Source organism: Phascolarctos cinereus, unplaced genomic scaffold (assembly GCF_003287225.1).
Source record: "Phascolarctos cinereus isolate Bilbo 61053 unplaced genomic scaffold, phaCin_HiC Scaffold_1;HRSCAF=81, whole genome shotgun sequence".
NCBI classification, from domain to species: Eukaryota; Metazoa; Chordata; class Mammalia; order Diprotodontia; family Phascolarctidae; genus Phascolarctos; species Phascolarctos cinereus.
The window spans coordinates 215,454,669-215,469,280 of record NW_027555514.1 but is presented as its reverse complement, the minus strand read 5'-3'; the positions used below and the strand labels follow the sequence as shown (position 1 = coordinate 215,469,280).

General features: G+C 46.1%; 1 protein-coding gene across 1 annotated transcript; it reads left to right on the top strand.

Moving 5' to 3' along the window:
- The first annotated feature begins 3,213 nt into the window (after positions 1 to 3,213).
- On the top strand, positions 3,214 to 13,336 carry KRT8 (keratin 8). Its single transcript, XM_020966275.2, has 9 exons — positions 3,214 to 3,653; positions 7,217 to 7,425; positions 7,810 to 7,870; positions 8,912 to 9,007; positions 9,460 to 9,624; positions 10,377 to 10,502; positions 11,276 to 11,496; positions 12,122 to 12,183; positions 12,926 to 13,336. The coding sequence occupies exons 1-9, from the start codon at positions 3,306 to 3,308 to the stop codon at positions 13,111 to 13,113; spliced, it is 1,476 nt and encodes a 491-aa protein (XP_020821934.1). The 5' UTR covers positions 3,214 to 3,305; the 3' UTR covers positions 13,114 to 13,336.
- Positions 13,337 to 14,612: the final 1,276 nt, after the last annotated feature.

Sequence of the window (14,612 nt, the reverse complement as noted above, 5' to 3'; positions counted from 1 at the left end):
TCTCTCAAGTCCCTTGTAGCTCCGATGATGATCTCATTTGTGACCTAGGTTTAAATATAGGCTTTGTCACCTCTACCTGGATGACTTCACCCTTGTGAGCCTCAGTTTCCTCATCTGTAGAATGAAGGGTTTGAACTAGGTGGCCTTGAAGGTCTCTTCCAGTCCCAAATTTCTGATTTTATGATGATCTTTACGAGCCAGGTTCAAATCTGGACTCTGAAACCTCCACCAAGGTCACTTCCCCTTCTCAGGGCTCTTATTTGCTCCTACAGCTATATTTGGGGTAAGGTGGAAGGAGAAGGGCAATAGGGTATTAGGGGAAAAGAGCTTGAGGGGCACTGAAAGAAAATTTGGTTAAGGGACTGGGGAGGGGTAGCATTTTGACCTTCAATGAAACTGTATGTAAATGAGATACAATGTGCAAATAAGCATATGCAAATAAACATGTTTTAGTTCTGCTTTTCTCTGGAGGCTACCAGTCCCCTGTCTAGATCGGTGGGCCTCATTCCCTGGCTAAGGGGGCAAAGACATTTGAAAGAGCCCCAGGATCAGACCTTCACTGGGGTTCCTCATGTTCTAATTATATGGTTCTCGTGTCCTCCCCACTCAATCCACCGATGAGACCCTGGAGAGAGAGAGGGAGAGAGAGAGAGAGAGAGAGAGAGAAAGAGAGAGAGAGAGACAGAGAGAGAGACAGAGAGAGAGAGAGAGAGAGAGACAGAGAGAGAGAGAGAGAGAGAGAGAGAGAGAGAGAGAGACAGAGACAGAGAGAGAGACAGAGAGAGAGAGAGAGAGAGAGACAGAGAGAGAGAGAGAGAGAGAGACAGAGAGAGAGAGAGAGAGAGAGAGAGAGAGAGAGAGAGAGAGAGAGAGAGAGAGAGAGAGAAACTGTGGTCAATCAAATGCAGGTATTTGTCTCTGAACTCCCAAATAGGAGTTGGCAAAGAGCAGGACTTTGGGTCTTTCTCTGCAGGGACCTCTGTGTATTACAATATGGGAGAAGCTATTAACTGTCCCTTGGAGTTCCAGACTATAGCCTCTCTCCTTTTCTTCCTACCCACACAGCTGCCCTACCTGTCTGACCAGCTCCTCCTTACTTCCGGCTTCTTCTTGCCCAGACCTGGCACAGTGCCCACTCCCTCCTCTTCTCAATGGGGGTGGAAAAAGAGTGTTCTTCTCACTCACCCTTCTGCTGGACTGTGTGTGGGTGTATGAAGCATATTTGGCACTCTCACTTGGGAGGGACTCACTAATTTGTAGGGCCAGGTGAATGAATTTCCAGTTTGAAGTGGTAGTAACTGGGACCTTACTATGGCCTGGAATGGTTCGACCCTTTTAGAGAGGTCGAGGCAGGACCCCCTCTTGGAGGGCTCTGGGTCAGGATGTAGGGAGAGAATGCCCTTGTTGCCTGGGTACCTGGGGGTGGTGTCTATATCGTCCAGTCACAAAGGACCAAAGAACAAAGTGGGCTAAAAGTTTAGAAAACCTAGGTTCTAATTCCCATTCTGCCACTCAACAACTGCGTGACCTTGGGCATGTTACTTCTCTTTTGTGATTTATTTTACTTGTGGTAAAATGAGTTTGATTCAGATCCAAAATTCTATTCTGTTTTCTAGCAGAGAATTCTCCTTCCTCAATCTACACTTTGTAGTTACTTTTATGAGAAAGAGCCTCACCCAATAGTTAATGGCTTCTAGAATTCTTACCCTAAGGAAATCAAACTTCTTGCCCTCCTCCACCCTAAGCCCAGCCCAACCTAACCCAGTTTAGCCCTGCCTGGGGGAGCCAAGCCCTTTGCCATCCCCACCGGCAGGTGTCTGTTCTGCTCCAACCTGCCCAGTTGACTCACTCCCGATAATTAGTTCAGGGAAACAGGTGTAAGAAACGTTTCCGATTTTCTCTGGTCAGAACTGGGACATGAGAGAACAATGGGAGAAAGTAAGAAGCTTGGGACTTTTGGCCTTCTGCCCATGTCATTGATTCAGTCCTGTCTTTGATGTATGGGGATGAATCCTCAAGGAAGTAGAAGCGCAAGCAAACTGGGCCTTAGAGGGCAGCTCTAGCCCTTCCTTCCCTAGGTGATTGCTGCCCCTGTCTCTTTTCCCCTGTGCAGACCCCTTCTACCATCTGCCTTCCCTGTCTTCTCTGTTTAAGCCTTAGTTAGCTTTCTCTAGTATCTCTTGGGCCCTGGAAACAGAAGTAAGACCTAAAGAAAAAAAGAATTCCTGTCTTTTGGGATCTTATCTTCTTATCTTGCAAACATAGGGGAAACAATGGTACTGATGATGAGGTAAGGGGTACCTGACTTCACCAAATAGTAGCCACAGTTCTGAAACTGCCCTCTAGCTTTGTGCCACTGGATGTATGTACATACCTTAGTGGCTGGCCTAGCTGCCCGGTTTCCTCCCCATTCACAACAATAGCAGACTCTCCTGGAAAGAGCAATGGATTTGAAAATTAGTTCTACCATTTACTACTTGCGTGAATATGAGCAGGCCACTTCCCCTCATTGTGCCTCAGTTTCTTCACTTGTAAAATGAGGGGGTTGCACTCAATGATCCCTAAGGTCTGTTCCAGATCTAATTCTATGATCTTGATTTCTTGCTCCATAAAACCCACCCTTAATCTCAATCTACTAAAGGAAGAGAACAAAGAGGGGGGAAGGGGAACAGAAGAAAGGAGAGGGGGAAGAGGAATGTTTCTTGACTTTCTGTGTTTATTTTAGAGTGAGGTGGTGCTCTGAATTCTTCTGTGGGAGACAGCATGGTGTAGTCAGTCACTACAGTCACACACTGTAGTGGAAAGGATAAATGAATTAAGAGATCTGGGTTCTAGTCACTGCTCCTTGTCCAACTACTTGTGTAACCTTGGTCAAATCTCTTTCACCTCTCTTGGTCTCAGTTTCCTCATCTGGGAAATGATGGGGGCACTTGGCTTGGCCTCTAGGGTCGCTTTCCACTCTAAAATTTTCTGAGTCTTATTTTTCTGTTTCCCTGGCAATGTCTAGGGGGGTGTAATTCGGCCCCTCCCGTCTATTCCCTGACCCCACAGCCTGGCTCTCTGCTGCCCCCACCTGAGCTCTACCCGAGGAGGTAGGTGTCAGGTTAAGCTCAGCCCCTCGAGGGGCCCCAACCACTCAGGTGCAGAGTCCTTCTCCTCCATTCTCCTCCCTCCCCTCCCCTTCCCCTCCCTGGAGCAGGTTACAGGCTGTATAAATTTCCCAGCTTTGGGAGTTTCCCTTCCACCTCCTCTCTGAGCAACTCACCTCTCTTGGCTCTTTTGTTTTTGTCCTTCTCGGCCTCACCATGTCCATCAGGTCGACCACTCACAGGACCCTGAAGGTCTCTTCCTCTGGCCCCCGGAGTTTTAGCAGCCGCTCCTACTCCAGCGGTCCCAGCTCCCGAATCAGCTCATCGTCCTTCTCTCGTGTGGGGAGTGGCAGTAGCTTCCGATCGGGGCTCGGACTCGGGACAGGCGTGGGTATGGGCTTCGGGGGCAGCGGCGGAGTCGGCGGGATCACGGCGGTCTCTGTCAATCAGAGCCTCCTGAGTCCCCTGAAGCTGGAGGTGGACCCCACCATCCAGGCCGTGAGGACCCAAGAGAAGGAGCAGATCAAGACCCTCAACAACAAGTTTGCCTCCTTCATTGACAAGGTGAGTTTGGGGGAGGGAGCTCAGTCCTGGTAATTATGAGTGTGTATAAACTGGATGCTCCTGAAGCATTGTTTGGAGCACCCTGGACTCCCAGTTGGAGCTCACTGCTCCTTAGGGGCTGACTTCCAAATACCAGGTGGGATGGATGCTTGTGCCCCAAGATCTACCCCTTCTCAGCTGTGCCTATCTCTTTTAGCTTCTTCCCACTCCTCTGGTGGGCACTCAGTTTCCTGAATTTCCTTTAGTGGTGGGCACTGCCTGATAATCCTGGCAGAACACTATGCTCCCTCCCCCCTTCCCTGGCACCGCCCTCACCTCCAGATGAGTCACTGATCCAGTGTTCTTAGGTTGGGGGAAGGGAAAGGTGTATATGGAGGTGAAGGGGAGAGGGGAAGCCAGCTGAGAAGGCTACAGGGAGAGGGATTTGCATGGTTTTGGATCATTTGTGACGTTGTCCCTTACTTCCTCCTGGAGTCTCTAAACCAGGGATTACTAATAAATTATACTTCGGGGTTGACTCTCTTAAAAATTTTGGGCCAGAGGTCTGCCTCCAGATCAATATAGTGAGAGGGAGCCGAGAAAGGAGTGGAAGAACCTCTGCAATTCTTGACACCCCCGGCTATCTCTTCTATCCTAAAGCTTGCTATCCAAAGTTTCTGGGGGACAGTGGAGTTTTAATAGGTGGCAGAAACCAGTTCAGTTAGATGAGTCTTCATTGAAAACCTAGAGAGAAGGGCCCTAATTTTGTCTTAAGGAGCTCCTCAAAAGTTTATGTCTCCTTGTCTTAAATAACCTTACATTCCACTTGGGGTCTCTTCCCTCTTCTGTCTGAGATGCTGATTAAGGTCATATGGTTTAGAGCTAGGATTTTAGATTTTAGAGATTCAGATTTCGAGGATTTTAGAGATCTAGCTACTCTGGCCCCTTTGTTTTATAGATGAAGAAACCGAGACTCTTAATTTGGTTTAGGTGACTTGTTCTAAGTCAAGGCCCAAATACTGGGGCCAGGTCTTCTGACTCAAGACCATGGCTCTCTCCTAGTCAACATCACTGTGGCTCTTTGGGGCTCATGTCCCTCCTCAGATAGCCCATGAACAATGAACCACACCCTGATTGCCCACTTGGCCCTGAGCCCAAATAGGGTGTGGGTAACCCCCATCCCCCAGCCGGGATTCAAAGTCTAGGGGTGGGCCAGACATATTTGATTTTAGTGCCCATTATTTTCCATAGCGTTTATGGCTTTGTGATAAAATTTCAGCCAATATCTCTTTCTCCTTTTGATCTCTTTCTCTGTACCCTCCCCATTCCTTCCCCCATCTCCCGCCTTCCCAGTCTACTAGGTTTGGGCCCCACACTATGCCATCTCCCCTTCCCTAATTCCAGGCCAGGTTTTGTCAGTCTCAGGGGTCCCTCGGACCCTGAGGGTTTGTGAATTGGTGTCTTCTGTGTTGACTCTGTCCTGGGTGGCATTGTGAGAAAAAGAGTTGGGGGGTGTGTGTGTGTGTGTGTGTGTGTGTGTGTGTGTGTGTGTGAGAAAAGCTGGCCTGGATTATAAAGCCTTCAGGAACTGTAGTCCTGTTTTTGAAGGGCCTGTCCTGTCCCATGTGAGTTTATGGAATTATAGATCCACAGTCACAGTTAAGGCACTAGCAGCCTCAACTGGCTGGAGGTGGGGAGAAAATAGGAATTTCTAGAAAGCATGTGGTACCTAGGTCCACATATCTGGTTCATCAGACCTTCCCAGAGATCCCATCATTTTCTGTTCCTATCTTTCCCTAAAACCACAGAGTTTGGGGAAAATTGGGAGGTAAAAAGTCCAAAGAGTAACTTAACCCCTTCTTACCAGCTCCCTGTCCCACTGTGCCCATCTTTTACTGCTTCTCCCCTACCCATCTTTTCTCTAGTAAAAAGTACTTTATAATCTGTCTTGATTTGCCTAAAGCCATTATGGCATCCTGCCTTTGGTTCTAAAGATACATTTGGAAACAGAACATAGAAGTCTTACTCTTACATTAGGTAATCACCAACTGGAATTAGAGGCTCCTGGATTTTTTGAAATTCAAGAAACATTTATTGAACAGCCTCTTTTATTAAGTGGACAAGATGCAAAGTTTAGATAAAAGGGGGGACTAGTTTACCATGTAGTTGGGCAATATTCCTAAATTTAGCTACCTTACACAATGATATGCAAAAAAGTGAAGGCAAGTGCTTGTGAGGGCCTGAGGGGGACTTCCCTCTGTGGGCTTTGAAGGGGAATGGAAGAGGAAAGAATCAGATAAAAGAGTTAGATTAGAGGTAACTTTCTCTACCTCTTCACAAACTATTCTAGATTTAGAACCAGAAGGGACCTTAGAATCACCTAATCTCTTTACTGTAGGAAGTTGGTGCCTTACCCAAAATCACACAGCAAGGTCAGATTTCGAACCCAAGGTCTCTGACTCTAAACCCAGGATTCTTTCTTTCTTTTTAAAATGTATTTATTTAATTTTAGTTTCCAACATTCATTTCCATAAGATTTTGAGTTTTAAATTTTCTCCCCCCTCCATCTCCGTACCCCTCCCCAAGTTGGTGTGCAATCTGATATAGGCTGTACATATACATTCATATTAAACTTATTTTCACATTAGTGATGTCGTAAGAATTAGAACCAATAGGAGGAACCACAAGAAAGGAGAAACAAAATAAGAGCAAATAGTATGCTTCCATCTGCATTCAGACTCCAAAGTTCTTTCTCTGGGTGATTTCCATCATGAATCTTTTGGATTCCCAGCATTCTTTCTACTACACCATGTAGGAGGCCATTCCTGCATGAGAAATAGAGGATAGGACAGATATTAAATGACAGAGCTAATATTGGAAGAGACCATAGATATTATTGTTATTTTTAAAATGAGGAAGTTGAGGCTCAGAGAGGGAAACTGATTTACACAAGGTCCTGCTTGCTCCTCTGGTTAGTGACTGAGTCAGGACTAGAGTCAAGATGTCCTGATTCCACTTCTACTTGCTCATCCCAGAATAGAGAGTTAGCTTAGTGACCCTGGGCAAGTCACTTAACTCCAATTGCCTAAAAAAAAAATTTAAAAAAAGAATAATTAAGAGTTTACTGTTTTGGTGTAGGGACAGCTGACACTTTGCTTTTCTCTTTCATCTTTCTAGCCTTAGAATAGGCAGAAAACCAGGCCCACGATAAATATACTAAATGGCTCATTAGGCCCCTATTTAACTACTTAGGAGTAGTGGATCCCTGCCCCACACCCCCGCTTTCCCAGTCACAAAAATAATTGATAATTTTTATTTTTTACTTTACTTTCATTTCTAAATAGATCCCTTACACCTCATCCTCCCTATCCCTTGTAACAGAACATAAGAAAGGAAGGAAGGAAGAAAGAATGAAAGAAAGAACAGTTCAGCATACCTAACTAATATAATCAACTGAGTTTGAGAGCATATGCTATGTGGGATGAAGATTTTCCCTCCTGGGCCTATTGCCTTTTTCCCACTTTGGCTTAATTGCTTGTCCCCAGTGAATGTGGTCCAACCCCCTCTTCTCCTTCCCAATCCAGGTACGCTTCCTAGAACAGCAGAATAAGATGCTGGAGACCAAATGGAGCCTCCTCCAGCAGCAGAAGACATCCCGAAGCAACATGGACAGCTTGTTTGAGAGTTACATCGCCAACCTTCGAAGGCAGCTGGACTCCATGGGGCAGGAGAAACTGAAGCTGGAGACGGAGTTGGGCAACATGCAGGGTCTTGTGGAAGATTTCAAAAACAAGTGAGAGCTAAGAGGGACCCCTGATTCAGAGGTGGGGCTGAGGGTGTTCTCACTATTGGCAGCTCCCTACCTTCTGCATCCCCCAAGCACATGCACTGCCCAGGCATTTGGAGTTGGGCAGAAGAATTTTTCTCCCACAAGAGGTCATTTGGGCTCCTGAGCTTTCCCCATTCTGAGCTTCTGTGCTACTCGGTACTCTTTCCCAGTACCCCTAAAGTTTTACCTAAAATTTCCCTCCTGCACTCAGCCTGATCCATCTCAACTGCCAGTCAGCCCTTCCCTTCTCCCCCCTTGAATGCAACTTGTCGTCTCTCCCCTGGAGCCCAGTTCAGTTTTCCACCCTAGTCTGTCAACTCGGTGACTCTATACCCCTTCTTTCAACAGGTATGAGGATGAGATCAATAAACGGACAGAAATGGAGAATGAGTTTGTTCTCATCAAGAAGGTGAGAGGGGTGCTTGTGGAACATGCGGTATGAGTGTATATGCACGTGTGTGTGTGTGTGTGTGTGTGTGTGTGTGTGTGTGTGTGTGTGACAGAGAGAGAAAGAGAGAAAGAGAGAGACTTTCAGAGGCATGCTTCCCTATCCCCACCTTATGCTTCTCACACAGGGCTTCATACAGAGGAAGAAGGAAGGCTGAGGTAGAGGGCAGGAAAGAAAGACACTCAGTCTGACTATACCTCAGTCCCAAGAGTTCACTTCATTACAGTCTCTTGTCTTAGGGATATCAAGGGAGGATGAGACTCCTGCTGGAGTCAGGAGGACCTGAATTCAAATCCAGCCTCAGACACATAGCACTCACTAGCTGTGTGATTCTGGGCAAGTCTCTTAGCCCCAATTGCCTCACCTCCCCCTCCCCAAAAGAGACTAGGTCCTGTATTCCAGGATCACCTAGTCTGATAAGGGAGATAAGGCATCCATCCATCCATCCATCCATCCATCCATCCATCCATCCATCCATGTGCATTTATTAATTCATTCAGCAAGTATTTGAGGGTCTGCTATGTACAAGGCACAGAAAATGAGAGACAAATATACTAACAAACAGACTAGAACAGAACTAGAACCAGAGTTGGAGAAGGCCTTTAGAGGTCAGTTAGCTGAAATTACTATCTGTTTTTGAATTCCTAACAAGAATTCTTGCCTAAATGCTTCTGGGGACAAAGAAGTAGTTGCAGCTAGACAGATCTCTGGACCTCAGTTGTGGTGGTGGTGGTGGTGGTGGTGGGGAGAATGAGGATTTCTATTGGAGAGGCCACTGGCCTGGGTAGGGAGGAGAGGTAGGCAGATAAGGCTTCCTGCAAATGTTCCTTACTGAAAAGTTGGGAGTGGGACTTGAGGTGGAAAGACATCCATCCCCAAGTAGAAACAGGGGTAAGGCAGGGGAGTGGCCAGGATGACTTCTTGTTCCCAATGGGAAGTGGTGGCTGATGGTGGGAGGAGGAAGTCTTTGGGCTTAGTGGCTCAGGCTCCCCTCTCTTCCAGGATGTGGATGAAGCCTATATGAATAAGGTGGAACTGGAGTCCCGTCTGGAAGGCCTGACTGATGAGATTAACTTCCTCAGGCAGTTGTTTGAAGAAGTAAGTCATTGGGTACTGGTGGAGTGGTAATATGTGTGTCTCCATGTTCTTTCCTTGGTTGGATGAGAATTGTCCCCTTTGGAGTATTCTTCCCAACCCATTCCACCCCCCACCATGCCAACTCCCAAGCATATACCTAGAGACAAGAAGTCCTGATAAGTGAGCGAAAGGCTTGAGTTTTTCCTTGGGTATTTCATCTTTGGTCTGGTTTCTTTTGGCCCCCACTTAATATTCTAAATCTTTCAGCCAGCCCTTTCCCTCTGGAGGGACACTTCTGCCTCACCTCAACTCTAAAACTGTTCCTCTCTCTTGACTAACCCTTCCCTTTCCCAGGGTCTACTGGCATGTCTCTTATGGACATTCTCCTATACAGCAGGACTATAGTAATTCTGAGGTGGACCTGGGAGGAGAATGTTGACAGCATCTTACTCTCTACCTCCCCTTCACACTAGGAGATACGAGAAATGCAGTCCCAGATTTCGGACACCTCTGTGGTCCTGTCTATGGACAATAGTCGCTCCTTGGACCTGGATGGCATTATTGCTGATGTCCGAGCCCAGTATGAGGATATTGCCAACCGCAGCCGGGCTGAGGCTGAGAGCATGTACCAGATCAAGGTGAGTAAAGAGATAGACATTGAGGGAAGGGAAACTTTCTGTTCTACTGCCAACAGCGAGGCCAGCCCTCAAGGGAGCTGCTTTTTTCCATGTAGTGAAAAGAGTGCTGGGTTCAAATCCACCTTGGATACTTAATAGGCTATATGACCTCAGGGTCAGCTACTTCCTTTCTGCGGGCCTCAGTTTCCTCAACTATAAAATGAGGAAAATAATACTTGCATGATCTACTGCAGAGGGTTGTTGTGGGAGAAGGCATCTGTAAATCTTAAAACACTGCAGAAATGTGAGTCATTTATTATTTCTATTTAAACCCACTCCTGCAATAAGGATCAGTCAATTAACAAATTAAGTACTTACTACGTGCCAGGTGCTGTGTTATGCACTGAGGGTATGAAGAAAGGCAAAAACATGATTTCTGCGTTTAAGGAACCCATGTGGAAAAAAGTATATGTACATAGTATATAAACATTTTAAGATGAGGAAGGAAGGCTGTGTGTGTATGTGTGTGAGTGTGTGATGCCCCCAAGTAACTAGCATTTATTAAGTGCTACCATGTTCCAGGCATTGTGCTAATAAGCACTTCATAAATATTATTTCATTCGCAAATAGAAGGTATTCTCAGAGGGAATCCACTGCAATGAGGTGGGGCTAGGATTTGAGTTGGATCTAAGAGTGAACCAGGGAAGTCAAGGGGTCTCTGTGACTTGGGAGTCTGTAAAGGGCAGCCTTACTCATCTTTCTTTCTCCCCTAGTATGAGGAGCTGCAGACCCTGGCTGGGAAACATGGAGATGACCTTCGCCACACCAAGACGGAGATCTCTGAGATGACCAGGAATATTAACAGGCTTCAGGCTGAGATCGAGGCACTCAAAGGCCAGGTGAATGGCTGACTGGTGGAGGACTCTTTTCCACCTTCCCCTCTCAGCTTTGGGGATAGGGAAGGGGGTGTCAGAGATACACAGATGTGAGTGGGGGAGCAGTGGGCAGTGGAGATCTAGAGGGAGGAGGAGAACTTCCAGCCTTGTTGAGGAGGCTGCCCAAATACCTGGACAGTAATGCTAGGGCAACGAGGGAAGGATTGAGGTTGGGAGAACTGATTTAAAAAACAAAAGCTTCTTGGAGGAAGGGGAAACAGTAGAATAAGGTCATAGAAGAGGAGCAAGGTGGGGTTCCTATTTGGAGAAAAGCTTTAAGTTAAAGGGGAGATTGGAAGTGGGGTTGGAAGTCCTGGGACATGATTAGGATCAGATTGGGACAGTGGGGCAACTAAATTAGTGTGGAGTGAGGTGAGGAGGAAAGGGGTCAAACTTTTTTAATCTCACTATTGTCCAGAACTCTCATTTGGTGGAGGAGAGGGGTAAAGGGGAGGATATAAGCATTTATTAACATACAAGCATTTACAATGCTTGTGTAATGCACTGTAATTACATTACAGTAATTACACTGTGTTAAGCTTTTTACAAATATTATCTTATTTGAAGGGAAAAGCAATAGTGTCGTGGAAACTTTCTTTGCATGAATTTCAGTGGCTCACCTGGGCTTCAGTGGTCCTATTGGACTGGGGCAGGTGACTGGAGAAGTTGAGGGAGGGAGGAAGTGCTGTTGGCAGAGTTCCTGGCCCCCCTTACCTCACCAATTTGGGCTTCCACAGAGGGCCTCCCTTGAAGCCTCCATCACTGATGCGGAGCAGCGTGGGGAGCTGGCCATCAAAGATGCCCAGGCCAAGCTGTCTGAGCTGGAAGCTGCCCTGCAGAGGGCCAAGCAAGACATGGCCCGCCAGCTGCGGGAGTACCAGGAGCTGATGAACGTCAAGCTGGCCCTGGACATCGAGATAGCCACCTACAGGAAGCTGCTGGAGGGAGAGGAGAACAGGTGGGCATGGGGACCAGCTATGGGGAGACACCATAGTGTCTCTTCATCCACCCTCATAGCTCCATCTTGGTGATGGTGGTCCTTTAGACCAGGACGTCTTAAACTTTTTTCCATTCGGGACTCCTTTTCCTCTTCTAGCAGTGTTTGTTGGTGTTTTGTGCACAGTGCAAAGTGCACAAGCTTTGCTCAGAGCCAAGGCTGCAATGAAACTGCTTGATGCAGTACAGGCAAGTGCTGCCAGAAGCACCTTGGATTCGTTACATGTTTGATTTTTTTTTTTTGGCTAGGCAATGGGGTTAAGTGACTTGCCCAGGGTCACACAGCTAGTAAGTTTTATGTGTCTGAGGCTGGGTTTGAACTCAGGTCCTCCTGACTCCAGGGTCAGTGCTCTATCTGCTGTGCCACCTAGCTGCCCCATACGCGTTTAATTAATTAATTTTTCCTCATTGCCTATTCAGAAACCTTTTACTGTTGCCCAGTTCTTTTTGACCCCATATAGGGTCATGACCCACAGTTTAAGAAGTGCTGCTTTAGACATAAGGGAGGGAGGAGTTCTTGTAGAGGAAGGTCAGTGGGGAAGTGGCCAGGTATCCCTCGATGCTAACTCTATCTGTTCTTTGGACAGACTTGAGTCTGGGATGCAGAACTTGAGTATTCACACCAAAACCACCAGCAGAGACTACTCAGGTAAAAGTCTGTGGAAAGAAACAGGGCATGAGTGTGTTAGGTATGGGGGAGACTCTCAAAAGCTCCAGAATTCAGGGGGTTTGACTTTCAACTCTAGCTTCAGGAGGTTATTTGCTGTGAGCCCTGCTACCCACAATCCATCCTCCCCAACTCAGGGCCTCTCTTCCTCCTTTTTCCATTTTAGCCATTGTTAAGTCAGTCAAGTCAACAAATATTTATTAGGTGCCTACTATATTCCAGGCACTGTGATAAGTGCTGGGGATACAAAGAAAGGCAAAACAGTCCCTCCCCTCCAGGAACTTATAATATAATTGTCCTGGAAATTCTGACACTTTTCTAAAAGTCTACCAGTCCAGCTACCAAATCAACAAATATTTATTAAGGGTAATTGGTTATTGTTATTTAAACCCACTCTTGCAATAAGGGTCAGTCAATCAATGAGCATTTATTAAGTGCTTGCTATGTGCTAGGCACTGTGTTAAGCCATGGGGATCCAAAGAAATCTCAGGAGACAGGAGCCCTGCCCCTGGTTAATTACCAGTCTAAAGGAAATGGGACAGTACCTGGTACATAGGAATAAGGATTGAACAGCTATAACTCTAGATAGACATCAGTGGGGGGTGGGATAGGAATGGTGAAGGCTTTGGGGGATGGAAGGGAGAAATGGATGTGAGGTGTAGAGCTGAGGAAGGGGAGTGAGAGTGAGTCAGCAGTATAGTAATGTGGGCGCCTTCTTTTTCAGCTGGGTTCAGCTCTGGCTATGGAGGTCTCACTAGCCCTGGCCTCAACTATGCGGTGAGCTCCTTCCAGTCTACTTCTGGCTCTGGTCTCCCCTCTTACAGCCGAGTCAACAAGGCTGTGGTGGTAAAGAAGATTGAGACCCGAGATGGGAAACTGGTGTCCGAATCATCAGATGTTCTGCCTAAGTGAGAGGTCTTCATGGATCCTCGAAGCCCACCCCTTTCTTGTACTTCTAAGAATCTCCAGGATACCCGAGGGAAAACTGGGGGTGGGGGAGGCGATTGAAGAAACCAGCATTATAGGTCCCAGCCATACCTTGTATTCTGCCTTGCCTGGGTTCCTTGTTCTTGCCAATATCCTCAAAACAATTTGTGTTTTCAGAAATAAATACAACTCACCATTTCAAAACTAATCCATGCTGTTTCCTTGTGTGTGTGTGTGTGTGTGTGTGTGTGTGTGTGTGTGCTCTCGAGGTGAGGGTGGTGGAGAAGGAGGAAGTTTATGGGGTTTGGAAGATATATACAGACTTAAGAGCATCCCTCCTCCCTTCCCATCTTACTTGACTTATATGAACTGATGCAAAATGAAGTGAGCAGAACCAGGAAAACATTGTGCATAGTAACAACAATATTGCATCAACTGTGAATGACTTTGCTATTCTCAGCAATACAAAGATCTGAGACAATTCTAAAGGACTCATGATGAAAAATGCTGTCCGTCTCCAGAGAAAAACTGATGGAACCTGAATGCCGACCAAAGCATACTATTTTTTACTTTATTTTTTCTTTCTTTTTTTGGTCTGTGTTCTTTCCCCACCACTTAATAGTATTTTTTTTTCCAGTTACATGTAAAGATAGTTTTCGGCATTCACTTTTATAAGATTTTGAGTTCCAAACTTTTTTCTTACTCTCCTTCCCTCTCCCCAAGATGACAAGCAATCTGATATATGCTATATATGAATGGTCATATTAAACATTTCTATATTAGTCATATTGTGAAAGAAGAATTAGAACAAAAGGGAAAAACTTGATATGTGTTCTTTCACAGTATGATTAAAATGGAAATATGTTTTGCATGATTACACATGTATAATCTATATAAATTGCTTACCACCTTGAGAAAGAATTTGGGACTCAAAATTTAAAAAAAAACATGAAGGTTAAAAATTGTTTTTATATGTAATTGGGAAAAAAAATAAAATATTATAAGAAAAAGAAAATGGTGCTACTGAGCCATCCCCTTAATGAGGTCATGTATGCTCTTGAGTTTTCTCCTCCCTAATGTGCAAAGTAGTTTGAATTCTATGCTGTCTTTTTCACTGGGCTCCTTTGTGACCCAAAGACAATCCTTTTTGCCATCTCATTCCTTTGTAAATCAGCTGGCACTGGTTTTGGGCCCTGCAGAGCAGAGTCTTTCTACAAAGCTGTCTGATCTCCCTTGGGGACTGAACTTGTGACTCTGGCCTCCTTAGTCCAGTGCTCCAACCACCTGAGCCAGGCAGGCATTACAGAGCCTGGGAAAGGGGCTGGATCTCTAGAAAGGCAGATCCAGTGTGTCACCTGACAGGACTGACTGATTTAGGTGACTCTCTACTCACTGGATCATAACCACCTGCGCACACACCCTCCTTTCTCCTCATTTACATTGGTTGAGCTTGTACTCTCCCTAAAGGGTGTACCCTCTGTATG

Excerpts from the sequence above, each read along its gene's own strand:
- KRT8 (XM_020966275.2), top strand. The coding sequence starts at position 3,306 with ATGTCCATCAGGTCGACCACTCACAGGACCCTGAAGGTCTCTTCCTCT. Across the intron at positions 3,654-7,216 it reads TTGCCTCCTTCATTGACAAG|GTACGCTTCCTAGAACAGCA; the intron begins GTGAGTTTGGGG and ends TTCCCAATCCAG. Across the intron at positions 9,008-9,459 it reads TCAGGCAGTTGTTTGAAGAA|GAGATACGAGAAATGCAGTC; the intron begins GTAAGTCATTGG and ends CCTTCACACTAG.